Raw genomic sequence first — 14,880 nt, 5'->3', positions numbered from 1 at the left:
CTAAATTTAGATGACTGAAATTTAGGAGATGAGATTAGGTGATAAAAGATGGTGTCCACTTACGGAGGTTAGTGTTAGCGGTTTCAGAATTCGAGCATTTGATGAGTCATCTATAGCTATTGGACTTATAGGAGGTTCGGGGAGAAATGTTGGCTTGACAGAGGAGGCGGGCGTGGGGTACTACTAGCCGCGGGCGACGGAGAGTGGCCGGTGGGTAGTGCCAAGGCGAGGGTGAGAGGAGACGGTCCGTTGGACGGGTTAGCGCGATGGCAGGCGGCAACGGCAGCAAGATGCCTCTAGAGACGGGTGAAGGCGGGCGGAAGGCAAGGGAGAGTGTTACTAGCGCGTCAGAGAAGAATAAGAGACGGGAGACGATAGAGAAAAAGAAGACTAGTAACATACTTTAGATACCTTTAGATGAAAATCGTGTGACTCATATTCATCGTCTAAAAAAAAGCTAAATTTGAAGCATTTAGCGGATAGTAACCACCTTATTTTTATGAACTATTTTATTGTAGAACACTACATTTATGTAATATTGGCTACGAGACATTTAAAACAAGAACTACAAGACACTATGTATAAACTACAGACTAAAAAAATATATTTGTTACAAAATATTAAGTGTCATATAACTAAAACCAGGTACGAGCAATATCCTATAGCAAAATTCCCCTACTTTTATTTCCTTCCTAAAATATGCACGCGGCCGTGCAGGTAGCCGCTGTAAAAGGCGGGAGAGATTCGTGAGTAGCGTCGCGTTTGCCGCCTCCGTCTCATTCCTCTTCTCGTGCGACGCGCGCGCGCGGCGCTTGTATAGTTGTATAAAAGCCACCTCTCCGGCGCTCGTCGCGCGTTTCCATGTCCGCAACTTGACTGCGAACGACGACGACTCCGGCCCACTTGTCTTCCACACCCTCCTCCGTTCCTCGAGGCGGACCGCACGTACACAGATTCCGCGCCCAGAAGGCCAAAACTACTCGCGCCAGCGGCTAAACCAAAGCCAGCGATATCTTTGTACTGTGCAGTCATGGCCGTCGCAAGGCTGGTGGGCGCTCCATTCCCTCTCCCCGCCGGCGCAGTCGCCGCCTCCCGCGTGCGGAGTCCGCCGGCCACGACATGCGCGCGTCTGGTGTTCGCGCCTCTCTCGGTGCGCGCGACGCCTCGCGCGGTCCAGCGTGCCGTGTCCGCGCGCGTGGCGGCGGACGACGGAGGGGACGCGGAGGCCGAGGCCGCGCTGGCGGTGGCGGAGCGCGCGGCGCGGAAGCAGTCGGAGCGGCGGACGTACCTGGTGGCCGCGGTGATGTCCAGCCTCGGGATAACGTCCATGGCCGCCGCGGCCGTCTACTACCGCTTCGCCTGGCAAATGGAGGTACGCGCCGTCCACTTGGTGCAATCCGCATCCGCATCGCCTTCTTGGCACTGATGAAATCTTGCTCCGGCTGCTTGATCAGGGAGGCGAGATTCCGGTGACGGAAATGGTCGGCACCTTCGCGCTTTCGGTGGGCGCCGCGGTAAGTTCTCCGAACTCCACGCGTTCCACTCCCACACGGCACTAGACGCGCACAGCGCGTGTCGCGACGCGAGCTGGGCGTGCATCGTGAGATGAGTCGGCGGATCGCGTAAAAAAAGCCGTGGAATTACTAACGAAGCTTTGGTGCAGGTCGGGATGGAGTTCTGGGCGCGGTGGGCGCACCGGGCGCTGTGGCACGCGTCGCTGTGGCACATGCACGAGTCCCACCACCGGCCGCGCGACGGGCCCTTCGAGCTCAACGACGTGTTCGCCATCGTGAACGCCGTCCCCGCCATGTCCCTCATCGCCTACGGCTTCTTCAACCGCGGCCTCGTCCCCGGCCTCTGCTTTGGCGCGGTCAGTCACTTTCATCTAGTCATCATCTTCCTCTCCTGTTCGATTTCTTCTGCAGCTCGCCCACCTACCTCTAGTCAAAGAGAAACACTAGATTTTGACCGAACGTGTTAAACATTGCATAAATATTACCTAAAATCCACAGATGCCACTCGGCTTGGTCCTATCGGCACTCTATATGCCGACTAGCTTATATGGCACCAGCGTGGAGGCAGAAAACATTTCTATCGGTGTTGACAAGGCTTGTTAGCCTACCAACTACTGACAGAGTGACATGACTCTTTCCTCTAGGCTCGGCAACCAAACAGACTTGTTGGCAATTGGATGACCAACAAGCATGTCGACTCTTCCAAAATTGAGAGGCTTGTCAGCTAATCATCTGCGAACTTGTCTTTTTTTTTAGGGATTGACATTTCAATGTGCGTTATTTTTTTTAACAATACAAACTTTTTTGCAACAAGACATCATGGCTAAGTCCCTGTTATCGGATAGCTCCTATAGCAGCTCTCGGATTGGAATCAGTGTGAGCTCTGTTAAATAGTTTTTTTAGTGTTTTGCTCCTCGAGTGAAATATATGGGAGCGATTATCTGAAGTAAATTAGATGCTATGAACTGAAAAAAAAATTCTATTGATTCACTTTTCACACAAAATCATTTCTTCCATAGTTTACATTAGATAATCACTTTTAATCACAAAATTATTTTACTCAGAGAATTGTTCACTCCAAAAAATTTAGATAAAGAAGAGCTCTTTACCAAACAGACCATAAACAACCTAGGATCACAAATTCTTTAAATTGTGAAATACAACAAAGGCTCTACTGAGTCTAACGGTCTTACACGCTCCGCTTCACGCCTGTTCTTAGCGACAAAGGACAGCCTCACGCCACCGTAATAGCTCATCTCGTTTTTGTAGTTCAGCCTTCTGTCTCTTAAGTTCAGCTTCATGGCACTTTCCTTCCATCTCCCACATGAGAATATCCTGCTGTGGCTTTCATTCTTTTTTCACGCCACGCCTGACGTGTGTCCTGCCCCTTTCGTTTTGGTCTCTCTGGTGCAGTCACCGTCCTACGCGCGAGCTGACAGTGTAGATCCGTTGCGCGTTGAGAACATGAAATTTAAGGTTTGGAAACAAAGGAAATAAGAAACCTACCATTGAAATCCGGGTCGGCATCCGCTGAACCAGATATTAGAGAATCCGCAATCTCCCATGGCTTCACGTAACCTATGGCGTAGGTTGTACTAAAGCGACGCTGTTTCTGCTGTCGGATTGCGACGTCGTCACGGAGACAACGCGATGCCAATCAAGGCATCAACGGTCACGCCCAATGCGCGCGGCCATCCGCCATGAGCGTTTCTTTAAGCTCTGCTCAATCTGATGGAGTACTTCAGAGTGATCTTGATGCGTGCGTGAGGACAATGATCTGAGTGGTGACGCGTCGGGTACTGACGTCCACGTGGCCGTGTTGGACAGGGGCTGGGGATCACGCTGTTCGGGATGGCGTACATGTTCGTCCACGACGGGCTGGTCCACCGCCGCTTCCCCGTCGGCCCCATCGAGAACGTGCCATACTTCCGGCGGGTCGCCGCCGCCCATCAGGTCCGGCCACCCCAACCGACCACATAATAATCTCCTGATTTTGCCGGCCCAGATCAGTTTCGTTCTCAACTGCTGTTTGTGCTTGCAGATGCACCACATGGACAAGTTCAAGGGCGTGCCATTTGGGCTGTTCCTCGGTCCCAAGGTTAGCCAAGATATAAACTGAACTTAACTAGAGCTCCTTAACTATTGATACCACAAGTTTATGCAGATTTCAAATGAGCAACTGCAAATATTTACCGTACTTAATTGTTCGATGTTTTGTCTCCAAATTGTGGTTTGCAGGAACTGAAGGAGGTGGGAGGGACTGAGGAGCTGGAGAAGGAGATCAAGAGGAGGATTAAGAGGAAAGAGACCTTAGATGCCATCCAATGAGAGCTACTTGCTATAGATAGTAGTACATTCCACTGTTTTTGTATCTTGTGATTTCAACAATGAGTAGATCCTCACATCTTGTAGTGCTTTACTGTGGCCCTATACCACTAGCGTGTGTATGTACGTCTTCCTGTCAGTAGAAGAGAAGAGGAATAATCTAGTTTCAGGTGCGTGATTGGGATGGAGTGGAGCACGCTGGTAGGAGTATTAGATATGCTGTGCTGGAGGTTGATGCTTCTTACTGCACTAGTGTTGATATTGTTTTCTGTATCGATTATAAAGGGGTGTCGTGCTGCTGACAGTGACTTTCTACTTTTATGCGCCGCGTTGAGAAATTCTCGTGCCGACGTTCTCCAACATTCTTTTTCTGTATATTTCTCTTTTTGGTGCCTTGTGCCCCTTGTATTGTAGTAAATGTCTTGCGTGTTCCAATGGCAAGGAAACATGTGTTCTGCCGGATTCTATGACAGGTGATCCCGTTTGACAGCTCTTAGTTTTAGTTAGATCTTAATTTTATAGGTTAAGATAAGATAGTTTAAATCTATATTTTTATATTAAAATGAAAATAAAATGGCTCACTTAAATACTATTGGCATACTCATAGCTTTAATTTTATAAATTTCTAAAATTAAAAATAACTTGTTATAAAAATTCTTAAATCTAAAGTCCTTGTAGTAGTCGTAGTAGTAATGCTGTTAATGGCCAGGTTGTGTCGGATCTTGTAAAAAGCAAAGTAGAGGGCCCTCAGCCACAGACCAACGATCATGTCATTGTTGGTCACTGGTGGATCAATGATGGTGCTATTGCTGGTCACTGGTCGAACAGGGCAGGTGAGCACTGAACCGAGCACACAGTTGGGAGCAGGGTAGGGACCTTAATAATCTGGTTGTTCCGGTGATCGTTTCATTTAAGAAACTGGATGCTGCAGTTACATGCTTTGCTAGGCGTATGCATGTGACCAGGATCCTCGAGATACTCTCTTGCTTTTTTCAATGCTGAACAGAACATGGGACGCCATCTCTTTGATTTAATCGCAGGAGCTGTCAGAGTATGCGGCTGATTGTCTGCCTTGTTCGCATTTGTTGAAGCGACACTTTGGTTGTATCTTAAGTTTGAAGTTGAAGGCAGTGTCTGTGTAGAGTTGCAACCAGCAGAACTTTTTTATTTATTTTTATACATCTTAAATAAAAAAATAGTTAAAACAGACATCCGTTTTTTAAAAAATCACACATTTAGACTATTGTCGCCCTTTAGAAGGGTGACAGGTGTGTGTAGCACTTCCAATGAGTGACAGGTTTAAAAAAATATACATATCGCTCTTCCAAGGAGCAACAAGTTTAAAAATAAAATAAAAAACATTACGTTTCATTACTCTTAAAATTAAAAACACTATAAATAATTAAAAAAAATTCTTAAAAATATATGATGTAGATGATGTTGTAATCTATCTCTTTAAAAAAATTAGACAAAAATATGATTTGTATAATGAGAAAAAAGATAAATTTGTCCGAAATTTTATAAAAAGCTAGATCATAGCTTTGTCACCCAGATGGGCCTTTAGAGTCTACACATCTACCGGGCTTGATGGGCCTTAGCCACTGCTCAATGGGCCCCCAAAAAAGCAACGGTGAAAGCCCAGTACAGCAATGGATAGCGGCAGCCTCACGAGCGCCTTATCCCATCATCCATCTTCCTCATCCATGGCATAAAGCCGCGCCCGCCTCGCTCGGCTCGGCCTCCGCGCACGCTCCAATGGCAGCCACGGCTGTGACCCTGCCCTCCTCGAGCACCCCCTTCCCCGTCGCCACCACCTCCTCCTCCGCCCGCCGCTGCCTGCTCCTCCGCTCCCCGCCGCCCCGCCGGGCTCTCCGCATCGTCGCCTCCGCCGCGGCCGAGGCGCCGCCCAAGCCGACGCCGCCGCCGACCTCGCCTTCTGGAATCGTGCTGGTCGACCCCGACGAGGCACAGAGGGTGCACCGGCTCAAGGCCGTCTACGACCAGAAGGTCGTCCCGCTCATCACCGAGGAGTTCGGCTACACCAATGTCCACCAGGTGTTCGACCCTCCTCCCCACTACAGAAAGGGCAGCCGTTTCTTGAGTAGCTAGGCCGATTCATTGTTTAGATTGAGTTTTTAGGTGGTTTGTTGGTTGGATTAGGTGCCCAAGCTTGAGAAGATTGTGGTGAACTGCGGTCTGGGGGCGGAGGCGGGGAACTCCAAAGGACTGGAAGCTGCCATGAAGGACCTCGCCGGTATCACCGGGCAGTGGCCCGTCAAGACCAAGGCCAAGAATTCCGTTGCCAGCTTCAAGATCCGTGAGGGGAACACCATCGGTATCGCCGTCACCCTCCGCGGCAGGGTGAGCACCCCCCCCCCCCCCGGTCCTCTTGCCTCCATCAAATGGGTACATCGACAACACTCGACAGATTGGGCATATGAAAATTCGCAGCAACTTGGAATCTTGCATTTGAGTTTAATCCACACTATACAGTTCAAGTGGGAATTGTCAGCTCGTTTGATTGATGTGGGGGGCTTAATTTTGTGTCCTTGGCTCTCTGTAGATAATGTACAACTTCCTGGATAGGCTCATCAACCTTGGGCTCCCTAGGTCCATGGACTTCCTCGGTGTCAACCCCAACAGCTTTGACGGGCACGGCAACTACAGCCTTGGCCTCCGTGACCAGGGCGTGTTCCCGGAGATCCCGTACGAGGTGGGCGGGAAGAAGAACGGAATGGACGTCTGCATCGTCACCACCGCCAAGACGGACAACGAGGCCCTCAGGCTGCTCACCCTCCTCGGCATGCCGTTCTCGGAGAACATCAAGTCTGGCGTGTTGATCCGTAAGAAGCGGTTGAAGCGTCACCACTTCATGAGTAAGGGCAGGGGAAGAAAGTGAAGAGGAACCCATGCTCTCGCATAATGAGCTTTCTGCTCAACTTGTTAATTGTGGCCTTTTTGCAGAGTTCGCTTTAGCATTTTGACGTTGTTGCCCATTGATGTACTTAAAAAAACAAGAATGGAAAAGCTTTGCTTTGGTCATATTATATTTTCAGGAGTTTTCATGCCATTATGTGTGGTCTCTAGTCTCTAGTCTCTACTGGCAAGAATAAGAAACGGAAATGTTCATCTGGACCTAACAAATCCTTAATTTGATGAGCACAAGTACGAGAAAGCATAAGATGTACTAAAGAAAACCATATTATTTGAGCTGCGTTTCTCAGGCTAACAGTGAACTACGTACAATAACCTCTTTTGGCAACCTACCATCAATAGCTACACTTTGGCAGCTCGGGCGGGCCTATGACGAGCTCTTCCTCCGGGAATGCGCAAGGCTTACCCTCCGCCCCAAGCTCCGGGCACGGCTTTGGCGAAACGTCGGAGGTCACCCCTTTGACGTCGGTGCAGTTCCATTGCAGCTTCTTGGCGTCCGGCGCGAGCTGCGCGGTCACGTTGGATATGCAGATACCAGTGTAGGGGTCGTTCGGGATGCCTTCCATCCTGCCGGCCATGGTCACGTTCTCGGCGAACACGTCGCTGTAGTTGATGCCGGTGACCTCGGGCAGCGCGTTGGGGTTGGACGAGTTGTCGGGGTGCTGGCCGTAGTTGCCGGTCATCCAGAACACCCAGTTCATGGTGTGGAGGCTGAGCCCGCGCACGAAGATGTCCTTAACGAAGCCGCCCCTCCCCACGCCGGACTTGACTCTGACGGCCGACTCGGTGTTGATGGCCGTGTTGTCCTCGGCGCGCACGTCGCGGATGCCGCCGGACATCTCGCTGCCGAGCGCTATCATGGCGCTCGTAGGGGAGATGCAGGTGAGCCTCTTGATGACGATGTGCTGGCTCGGCATGTTGAACTTGATGCCGTACTCGTCCCAGCCGCTCTTCACGGCGATGCAGTCGTCGCCGGAGACGATGTAGCAGTCCTCGATCTTCACATGAGAGGAAGAATCTGCAGACATCGCAAAATCGCACCACGTTCAATACATACGCTTCTCTCAGTGTCAGAGGAACATTACTGAATGCTAACTGATCTACCTGGGTCAATTCCGTCGGTGTTCGGCGAATGCACCGGCGCGAGAATGGTGACGCCACTGACGGTCACATTGCTGGGAAAACAACGGCAGGTAAGTGAAATTTACCATCGAATCATCTCATTAGAGCTACGTGTTGGTGTGTTGCTTCAGACTTCAAAGTTCAGAGTCATACGTGCAGTAAGTAGGATGGAGATTCCACGACGGCGAGTCGACGAAGGTGACATTGGAGATGATGATGCTGTCAGAGTAGAGGAGCTCGAGCAGGTAGCCGCGGGTGTACTTGAGCTCCTTGGCGTGGTACTTGTCCCACCAGACTTGCCCCTGTCCGTTGATAGTTCCATTTTTACCTGAAATGTTGCTTCTAATCAGATTTCTGCAGCTACTATCTCATCTTGGCATAGCAGGCAGGCATTTACCAGTAATGATGACGTCCGTGAGATTGGATCCTGCTATGAAATTGCTGTATCTTGGGCCAGGCTCGTCCCTTCCTCTCCCGTAAGACGGCAGGGGAGCTATAAGAGGCCAATCTTTCATGTCCTGAAGAACATAGATTAACAGCTTAGACTGACAATACAGAACACTAGACGAACGCAAATGGTACAAGCAAGATGAACAGCGTACAATAACTGAACAAATTTAAACAGCATGTCTAGTAATAACCATTCAGAACATTCCAAGTGGAACAAATAATAATGAGGAAATAACATTCAAGTGATAGCCCTGCTCGATTCAGGTATGACTGGGATGGATCATATCTTGAATTATCTTCAGAATGAAACAGCCCCTAACGATGATGGTTCAGTAGAAAGGGTCACGTGATAAGATCATAAATACTCCTGGGTAGGCGGACACCTCTACCGCAAAAGGAGCAACGAACTTTTACAGAAATACATCACTCAGGAAGGGGCGAGCACAACGTTCCCCGACATCCTCGGAGACATATGTTATACCCACGCTCCATACCACAGTATAGTCTGAAAAACGTTCCGGTAAGGATTATATTGGTCCACGGCCCTACAAGATGCTTGCGAGCCGGTGAAACGGTGCGTGCCATGTGAGAACCATGGCTGATATGCCAAACTACCAGCCTAAGCACAATAAACCGTACCACTCTCTTGTTCTTTCACTATCTAGGGTCTCGTTATCATGAGACTGTTCTCTAAAAGCCACAAGCGGTTTTGAATTCCGGTTTGTGGCAATCGGTAAATTCACCAAGTGGATAGAGCCCGGACTCGTCAAGAAGATCACCGTCACAATAGTGATTAAGTTCATACGAGAGCTAATAGTGCAGTTTGGTAGTCCAAATCGCATAATTATGAACAACGAAACTCAAGTCACCAATCAGATAACGCACATTGCCTCGTACGACCAGGAGGTACGACGAGAGGACATCACCCTGTAGATTCTCCCGCTCAACCGTAAACCCCAACTCACATTTGGCGACTGCTTCCCGGATACACCGGTCAACGAAATTTTCAATAAGCATAGTCAGGAGCTTGGGGCGAGTAGGTGGATCGGCCAATTCTAGTCGCGCCACTTCTAGCCGACACTGGTCGCGGGCGTTGTTGATAGGTGTGGTCAAGGGTTCGGAGCGGGAGGGAGTTTCAGTCATTTCGAGGCTTCTACGATCAGGGCGGCAACAACAAACCCCATCAGAGAAATAAAAAAATTTCATCTAATATAATACAAAACCTAAATTATAGTTTGATATATAGTCCTCAGTGGCATTCACTCGGAAGATGGATCCCACATAGTCCACCGCCCCTTGGCACTCATCCTGTAGTTTCTCCTTGGCTACGGGCCTGGCTACTACAACCCCCTCCCGAATGAGGACGAGGTTGAAGTTGGGATCGTGGCTGCAGTAGCACCGGAGGACGTACCCTGTCGCATCCCTCACTATCTGCACCACATCCTCGGCACCCCTCGCCACTAAAATACCTGGGAGATCGGAAAACTTTTCCAAGAGAACCTTTGTGGTATAGGCCCAGGCTTGGAATGTGAGCTAGAGAACCTATCTCCAGCTGAGACTCCTTAGGGGCTTCTTAAATGCCTTAAAAATATCTTGGAGAACGCTACGAGTAATGCTCTTGTCCTCCCTAAGCTTGGTTTGTTTGACGGCTAGCGCGGCCTTTTCTCGCTGGAGCTCACCACATTTTTGCTGGAGCACAAGCCGCGCCTCCTTTTCTTCAACCAACTGCCTCTCCAGTTTAGCGCACCTGCTGGTAGCCGCTTCCTTGTCGTCAATCAACTTGCAGATAGAGGCTGAGAAGTGGGTGGCCAGGGAGAGCAGGTCGGAGGCCTAAACAGGCTCTACGACCGGCTCAGCAGGCGCGGGAGCCACGATCGATACTACAGAGGTCAGAGCCACTACAGGCTAGGGGAGCGGAACATGTCATTGAGGAACTGGTGGAGGAGGTACAACTGGGGTCGTGGGCGGGGTCGAGGACCTGCAGCGACAACAGATTTACGAAATCACGAAAAGAAAGAAAACTTGAAGTATCTGCGCCTAACCAAAACTCTTACTGTGGCGGCGGTGTGCTAAGCACGAGCCTGGACCTCATAAAGCCGCTAGATCGGATGGTCGGGGAGGACAACCCAGCGGTCGAGCCGCCAGAGCTCGGCATCCTGCGAGCACGTTTGGATGTCTCCGCGGTAGATGGGCCCTTCACCGGTCTCTTCCCCCTTTCATCGGCGCTGGGCCGGCGGTGGCCTGACCACTCCTGGTATGGTCGGAACGCACCTGGTCAGAGCGATACTGGTCAGGGCGTGCTTGGTCGGAGCAAGTCTAGTCGGTGTGTGCCTGGTCGGAGCGATATTGGTCGACCCTCTGTAGACTGGCGCCACCCATAGAACTGCCATTCGCGGCTGCTACCCGACTTTGTGCAGTATGGTCGCCTCCGCAACTAGCTGGACCGACATCGTGACCATATGGGTGGCCGGCTGGAGCGGTGCTGGGCGACCGAGAAGGCATGCTGGTAGCAAGATAAACTTCTCATGTGGTCTTCGTGATCTCAACAATTATCGAACACAAGACACCAACCTCGGGAAGACCTTGCGGCGACGCAAACCATGAAACCCTGACCCAGGAGAGGACTTGAAGATGGAAGTTCCTAGAAAATATCAAACAGACCAATCTGAGATGAGCCCTCTCCGATGGGGAGAGGTCGCACAATGGAGGAGCTTCTCGGGGCGGGCCATCCTTCCTTGGGGTTGCCGTCATGAGTAATTTGACTTGTAATTCGACGGTCTCGTCAGAGAGATCTACATAAAATGGATACTTAAGACACTGCACGAATAAACAAAGAGCGTCATAGAAACAATTGCGACATTACCTAAAGAGCTCTCCTTAGTGATGTCATCACTTCCGGTGTACTTGTATGCCGAATGCGCTCTTTTTCGCCAAGGGCACAACCGATGCTTGATAAAGTCGCAAACAATATCTGATCCGATCAGCCCAGTGTCGCAAGGTTTTTGACCCGGACTGTGAGGCTCAACAGCTCTGGAGTGGTCGCGGGGGTATTCCCGTAGCTCTCATAGACCTATGCTGATCTGTTCGGCACGCAGATGTTGTCTAAGGAAGGCTCCGTCCTGAGGTAGAACCATTCTTCCCTCCAGCCTGACCACGATGACTTAAGCCCATCTCAAGGTAGGAGCCAGCGATGCCATCGCGATGGCGGAATCTGTAGCTCCCATTGGCCGGCCTGGTCTGCAACCTGGTCGAATAAAAGTACCTAAAGAGATCGAGGTATGGCTCGACCCCAATGAGGTTCTCGCATAGGTGAGCAAAGACGCTCGGTATGATGATAGAATTAGGATTGAGGTGGAGGTGATAGAATTCAGAAAAGGACGGCACAAGCCGGCCAAAAAGAAAGAAGCAAATAACACGATCTCCACCTTGTAGGGAGTAGGCACGTCTTCCCCCGAACGGTACCAATAAGAAAGGCAGCGAGGGAGCAAACGATTGTCATACATCTGCTTCAGCTTCATCACAGTGCACTTAGACTTAGGAAATTTTGGCTATTTACTGGTGCGCGACGCCATTAGGAGTGACAAGGGTGGCTATGGAAACACGAGGGGGGATAGGGATGATGGGCTCTGAGCGCAAGGGTTTGAATGCTGTGGGGGATGACAAAAGGATTCACAGGCAAACTTCGGCTTTTCAATTTATAAGGCCAGCGCGATATCCAAACCATCGCGCGGGGCTCAGCTATCTCAAAATTTGAAAGGCCATGCTTTGGGGACTGAAATTCCCTCAGGTCCAACGAAAATTAATGCCTCTCTCTCCCACAATGTTTTTCTCTCTCTATCTGGAAGTTTAAAACCTTCCATTGGGATGTAGTTTTGTGGGCCCACTTGCAAAAGTGGACTGCGTCGATGGCCACTCCCAGGATGAACTCGTGTTGACCTGGGGCCTAGGTGGTACGACTAGGTCCATCCGCGACCCTACGGCGAACCACTCAGATCACCACATCCGCGAGAGAGCTTGGGAGCTATTGTCGGTGTAGAGAATAGGAGGATCCCTGTTTTGAGAGCCCACGCCAGCCAATATTCAGTTTGTAGATGATTCTTTCCTGGATCAGGGTCCACCGTGTGACCGGTCTGCATATTTGCGACTGGTATCCTTACCACATAAGTGATTCCCGCGACCAGCCTTCACTGGTCATGGGACATATACTTATCAAACAGTGTATTCTCATTAACTGCATCCACTCAAGTGTTTTTCTTCCCTAAGCACTCTTTTCCAGCGGACGGGCTGTGACCGGTGTAGTGGTGTCATGCCCCGTCCCGTAGCATGAAATATTATAGGACGGGCTCGTAGGCATGTCAGATTGCTTCATAGGTGCGCGTGCGAGACTGTTAATGGGACAAGGCAGACCGAGGTAGCGTAGGCGTGTGGTGGTGTCCAGCGGATGGGATGGGCTCGACTGCTTCATCAGAAAAAAGGTACGTGCTTCGCCCATTTTAAATAGCCTAGGGATGGAAGGTTTAACTGAGGTATGTGTCAGTAAAAAAATGCTATTATTGTAAGTTCTCCTTCTCTCTAGTATATAAAGAGATGAGGACTCGGTTTGTAGAGGGGGAAGATTCATCTGTAACTAGTTTATAAACTTTAATAACAAAATATGCAGGATGAAAGACTATTATCTTAAGAGAAACATGAACCTAGATAATCCTTATGTTCTTAAGTTCATCACATATACAAACACATATACACCGTAAATGTTATTTACAAACCTCTCGACCGGCATACTAAAATTATTGTCAGGTATTAACCCTTGACGCATCGTTTTCTCCTTCACATCACTAAAATCTTATGAGACATTGCATGAGATGAACGTATAATACTGTTGACGTGTACCAATATATTTACCCTAACCAAGAGTCCTTGAGTCCTGTTTTAAGCGCCACCTTGATAGACAGACAATAGTTAAAGTAAGACACCGAAGTAGGATTACCATATATTCCATACCATTAATGAAGAAATTAGGATACAGACGTTTACTGACATTTTCTCAAATATCTTGGATTATGAATGAATGATACACTACTAAATTTTCCATTTCATTTTATGCAGACTAAGAAATCTGCCATAATTATGGTGCGTCTCAAAACGGTCGAACAAACAAACAGTAACCACAGCAGGACACTGCTAAATTTTCCGTTTAATGCAGAAAAGAGGATACATTTATCGTCCTTTTTCTCAAGCGTTTCGGTTTCTCAATCAATGCTACACTTCTCGTTTCCATGCCTTTTATGCAAACTATGAATTCTGCCATACCAATGCCAGTAAAGCTATGGAAAGAGCAGGCACGGGACCATGGCATTTAGCATCCAAATCACACTCCGAAATCCATGTCAAGATTGATGAACACAGCGAGACACCTCGCATCCACAGATGACGACAATGGCTTGCTTCGAAAAGAAGTGTTCAGGGGGGGCAAAACCAAAAGCCGGGCAGAAAAAGGGCTTCGTGCAGTCCCGTGGAGCCATGTGAGCGGTGTACGCTAATCGCCGCATGATCACGAGCCGTAATGCTCCATTGCACGGGCAGTTACTCGGCTAAGCACAGGGCGGTGAGCGAGATCAATAATCACGGCGAGATCGAGAAGAGAACGCCTCACCTGGGACGCGAGGATCTCGGCGCCCTCGTCGAGGAAGAGGGTGAAGTGGCTGGTGAGGTTGAAGGGCCCCGTCAGCCACTTCCCCCGGGGCACCACCAGCGCCGCGCCGCCGTCGTCCGCGCGCTTGGATAGGTCCGCCACCGCCTTGGCGAACGCGGCCGTGTTGAGACTCTTCCCGTCCCCCACCGCGCCGTACTCCGTGATCTTGGCCACGTGCTTCCGGCACCCCGCGTCGGTGCCGCCGGCGAGCAGCGCCACCGCGCACAGAGTCACCGCCACGGCCGCCTGCGAGACCAGTAATGCTCCTTGATCAGTGACCAAAACGACCCCCTAAACATCACTGAATGATTCGAGGAAACACAGAGGGGCTCACACGACGCAGAAATCTTCCCGTGGACATTGCGGATTCGCGAGCGTAGGATGCGTTTCCTTCCCCGCGGAAACGGCGGTGTTTTATATCGGAGCAGGAGGCCGATGCTGGCGGAGAAAACTACGGACTTGCCCTTCCTGCCTTGATTTCTCGAGCGCTCCCCGCGGCGACGAAGTAGCCGAGCCACTGGACAAGGCAAGTATTGATTCTTTTTTTAATTATATATGTTCAAGGTACAAGTGATATATTAGGAGGATATTTGTATCAAACACGATGTCCTGTCAATAAAGTGATTTCTATTTTCGCCAGACTATAAGCTTTTGTATTTGTCGCCCTTCCTTCTGGCAAAACTCTGCCATTTGAAATTGGTTTCGCCTTGATCTGATTTCAGTCAACAACATACTATAGCTGCAAGTTCTGTTGTTTTCTAAATTCTTGATCACTTGGAGATAATCTAAAGCTATCCTCACCTTGATATTAGTTGCTAAATTCATCGCTTCCACATATGCTGC

The 14,880-nt window shown here is 49.7% G+C and overlaps 3 protein-coding genes across 3 annotated transcripts; 2 read left to right on the top strand and 1 right to left on the bottom strand.

Annotated features, from left to right (window-relative positions):
* Positions 1–702: 702 nt before the first annotated feature.
* On the top strand, positions 703–4,143 carry LOC133911471 (beta-carotene hydroxylase 2, chloroplastic-like). Its single transcript, XM_062353719.1, has 6 exons — positions 703–1,372; positions 1,455–1,514; positions 1,664–1,870; positions 3,342–3,467; positions 3,556–3,612; positions 3,753–4,143. The coding sequence occupies exons 1-6, from the start codon at positions 1,031–1,033 to the stop codon at positions 3,840–3,842; spliced, it is 882 nt and encodes a 293-aa protein (XP_062209703.1). The 5' UTR covers positions 703–1,030; the 3' UTR covers positions 3,843–4,143.
* A 1,384-nt stretch (positions 4,144–5,527) lies between these two features.
* Positions 5,528–6,886, top strand: LOC133911464 (large ribosomal subunit protein uL5c). Its single transcript, XM_062353709.1, has 3 exons — positions 5,528–5,894; positions 6,000–6,200; positions 6,403–6,886. Exons 1-3 carry the CDS (start codon positions 5,595–5,597, stop codon positions 6,736–6,738), a joined length of 837 nt encoding a protein of 278 aa, XP_062209693.1. The 5' UTR covers positions 5,528–5,594; the 3' UTR covers positions 6,739–6,886.
* LOC133911463 (probable polygalacturonase) lies at positions 6,842–14,562 on the bottom strand. Its single transcript, XM_062353708.1, has 6 exons — positions 14,372–14,562; positions 13,999–14,283; positions 8,293–8,413; positions 8,049–8,223; positions 7,878–7,948; positions 6,842–7,791 (listed from the first exon to the last, which is right to left on the bottom strand). Exons 1-6 carry the CDS (start codon positions 14,396–14,398, stop codon positions 7,109–7,111), a joined length of 1,362 nt encoding a protein of 453 aa, XP_062209692.1. The 5' UTR covers positions 14,399–14,562; the 3' UTR covers positions 6,842–7,108.
* Positions 14,563–14,880: the final 318 nt, after the last annotated feature.

The sequence above is a fragment of the Phragmites australis genome, chromosome 3 (genome assembly GCF_958298935.1).
Source record: "Phragmites australis chromosome 3, lpPhrAust1.1, whole genome shotgun sequence".
Taxonomy (NCBI): Eukaryota; Viridiplantae; Streptophyta; class Magnoliopsida; order Poales; family Poaceae; genus Phragmites; species Phragmites australis.
This window is presented reverse-complemented; position numbering and strand designations above follow the sequence as displayed.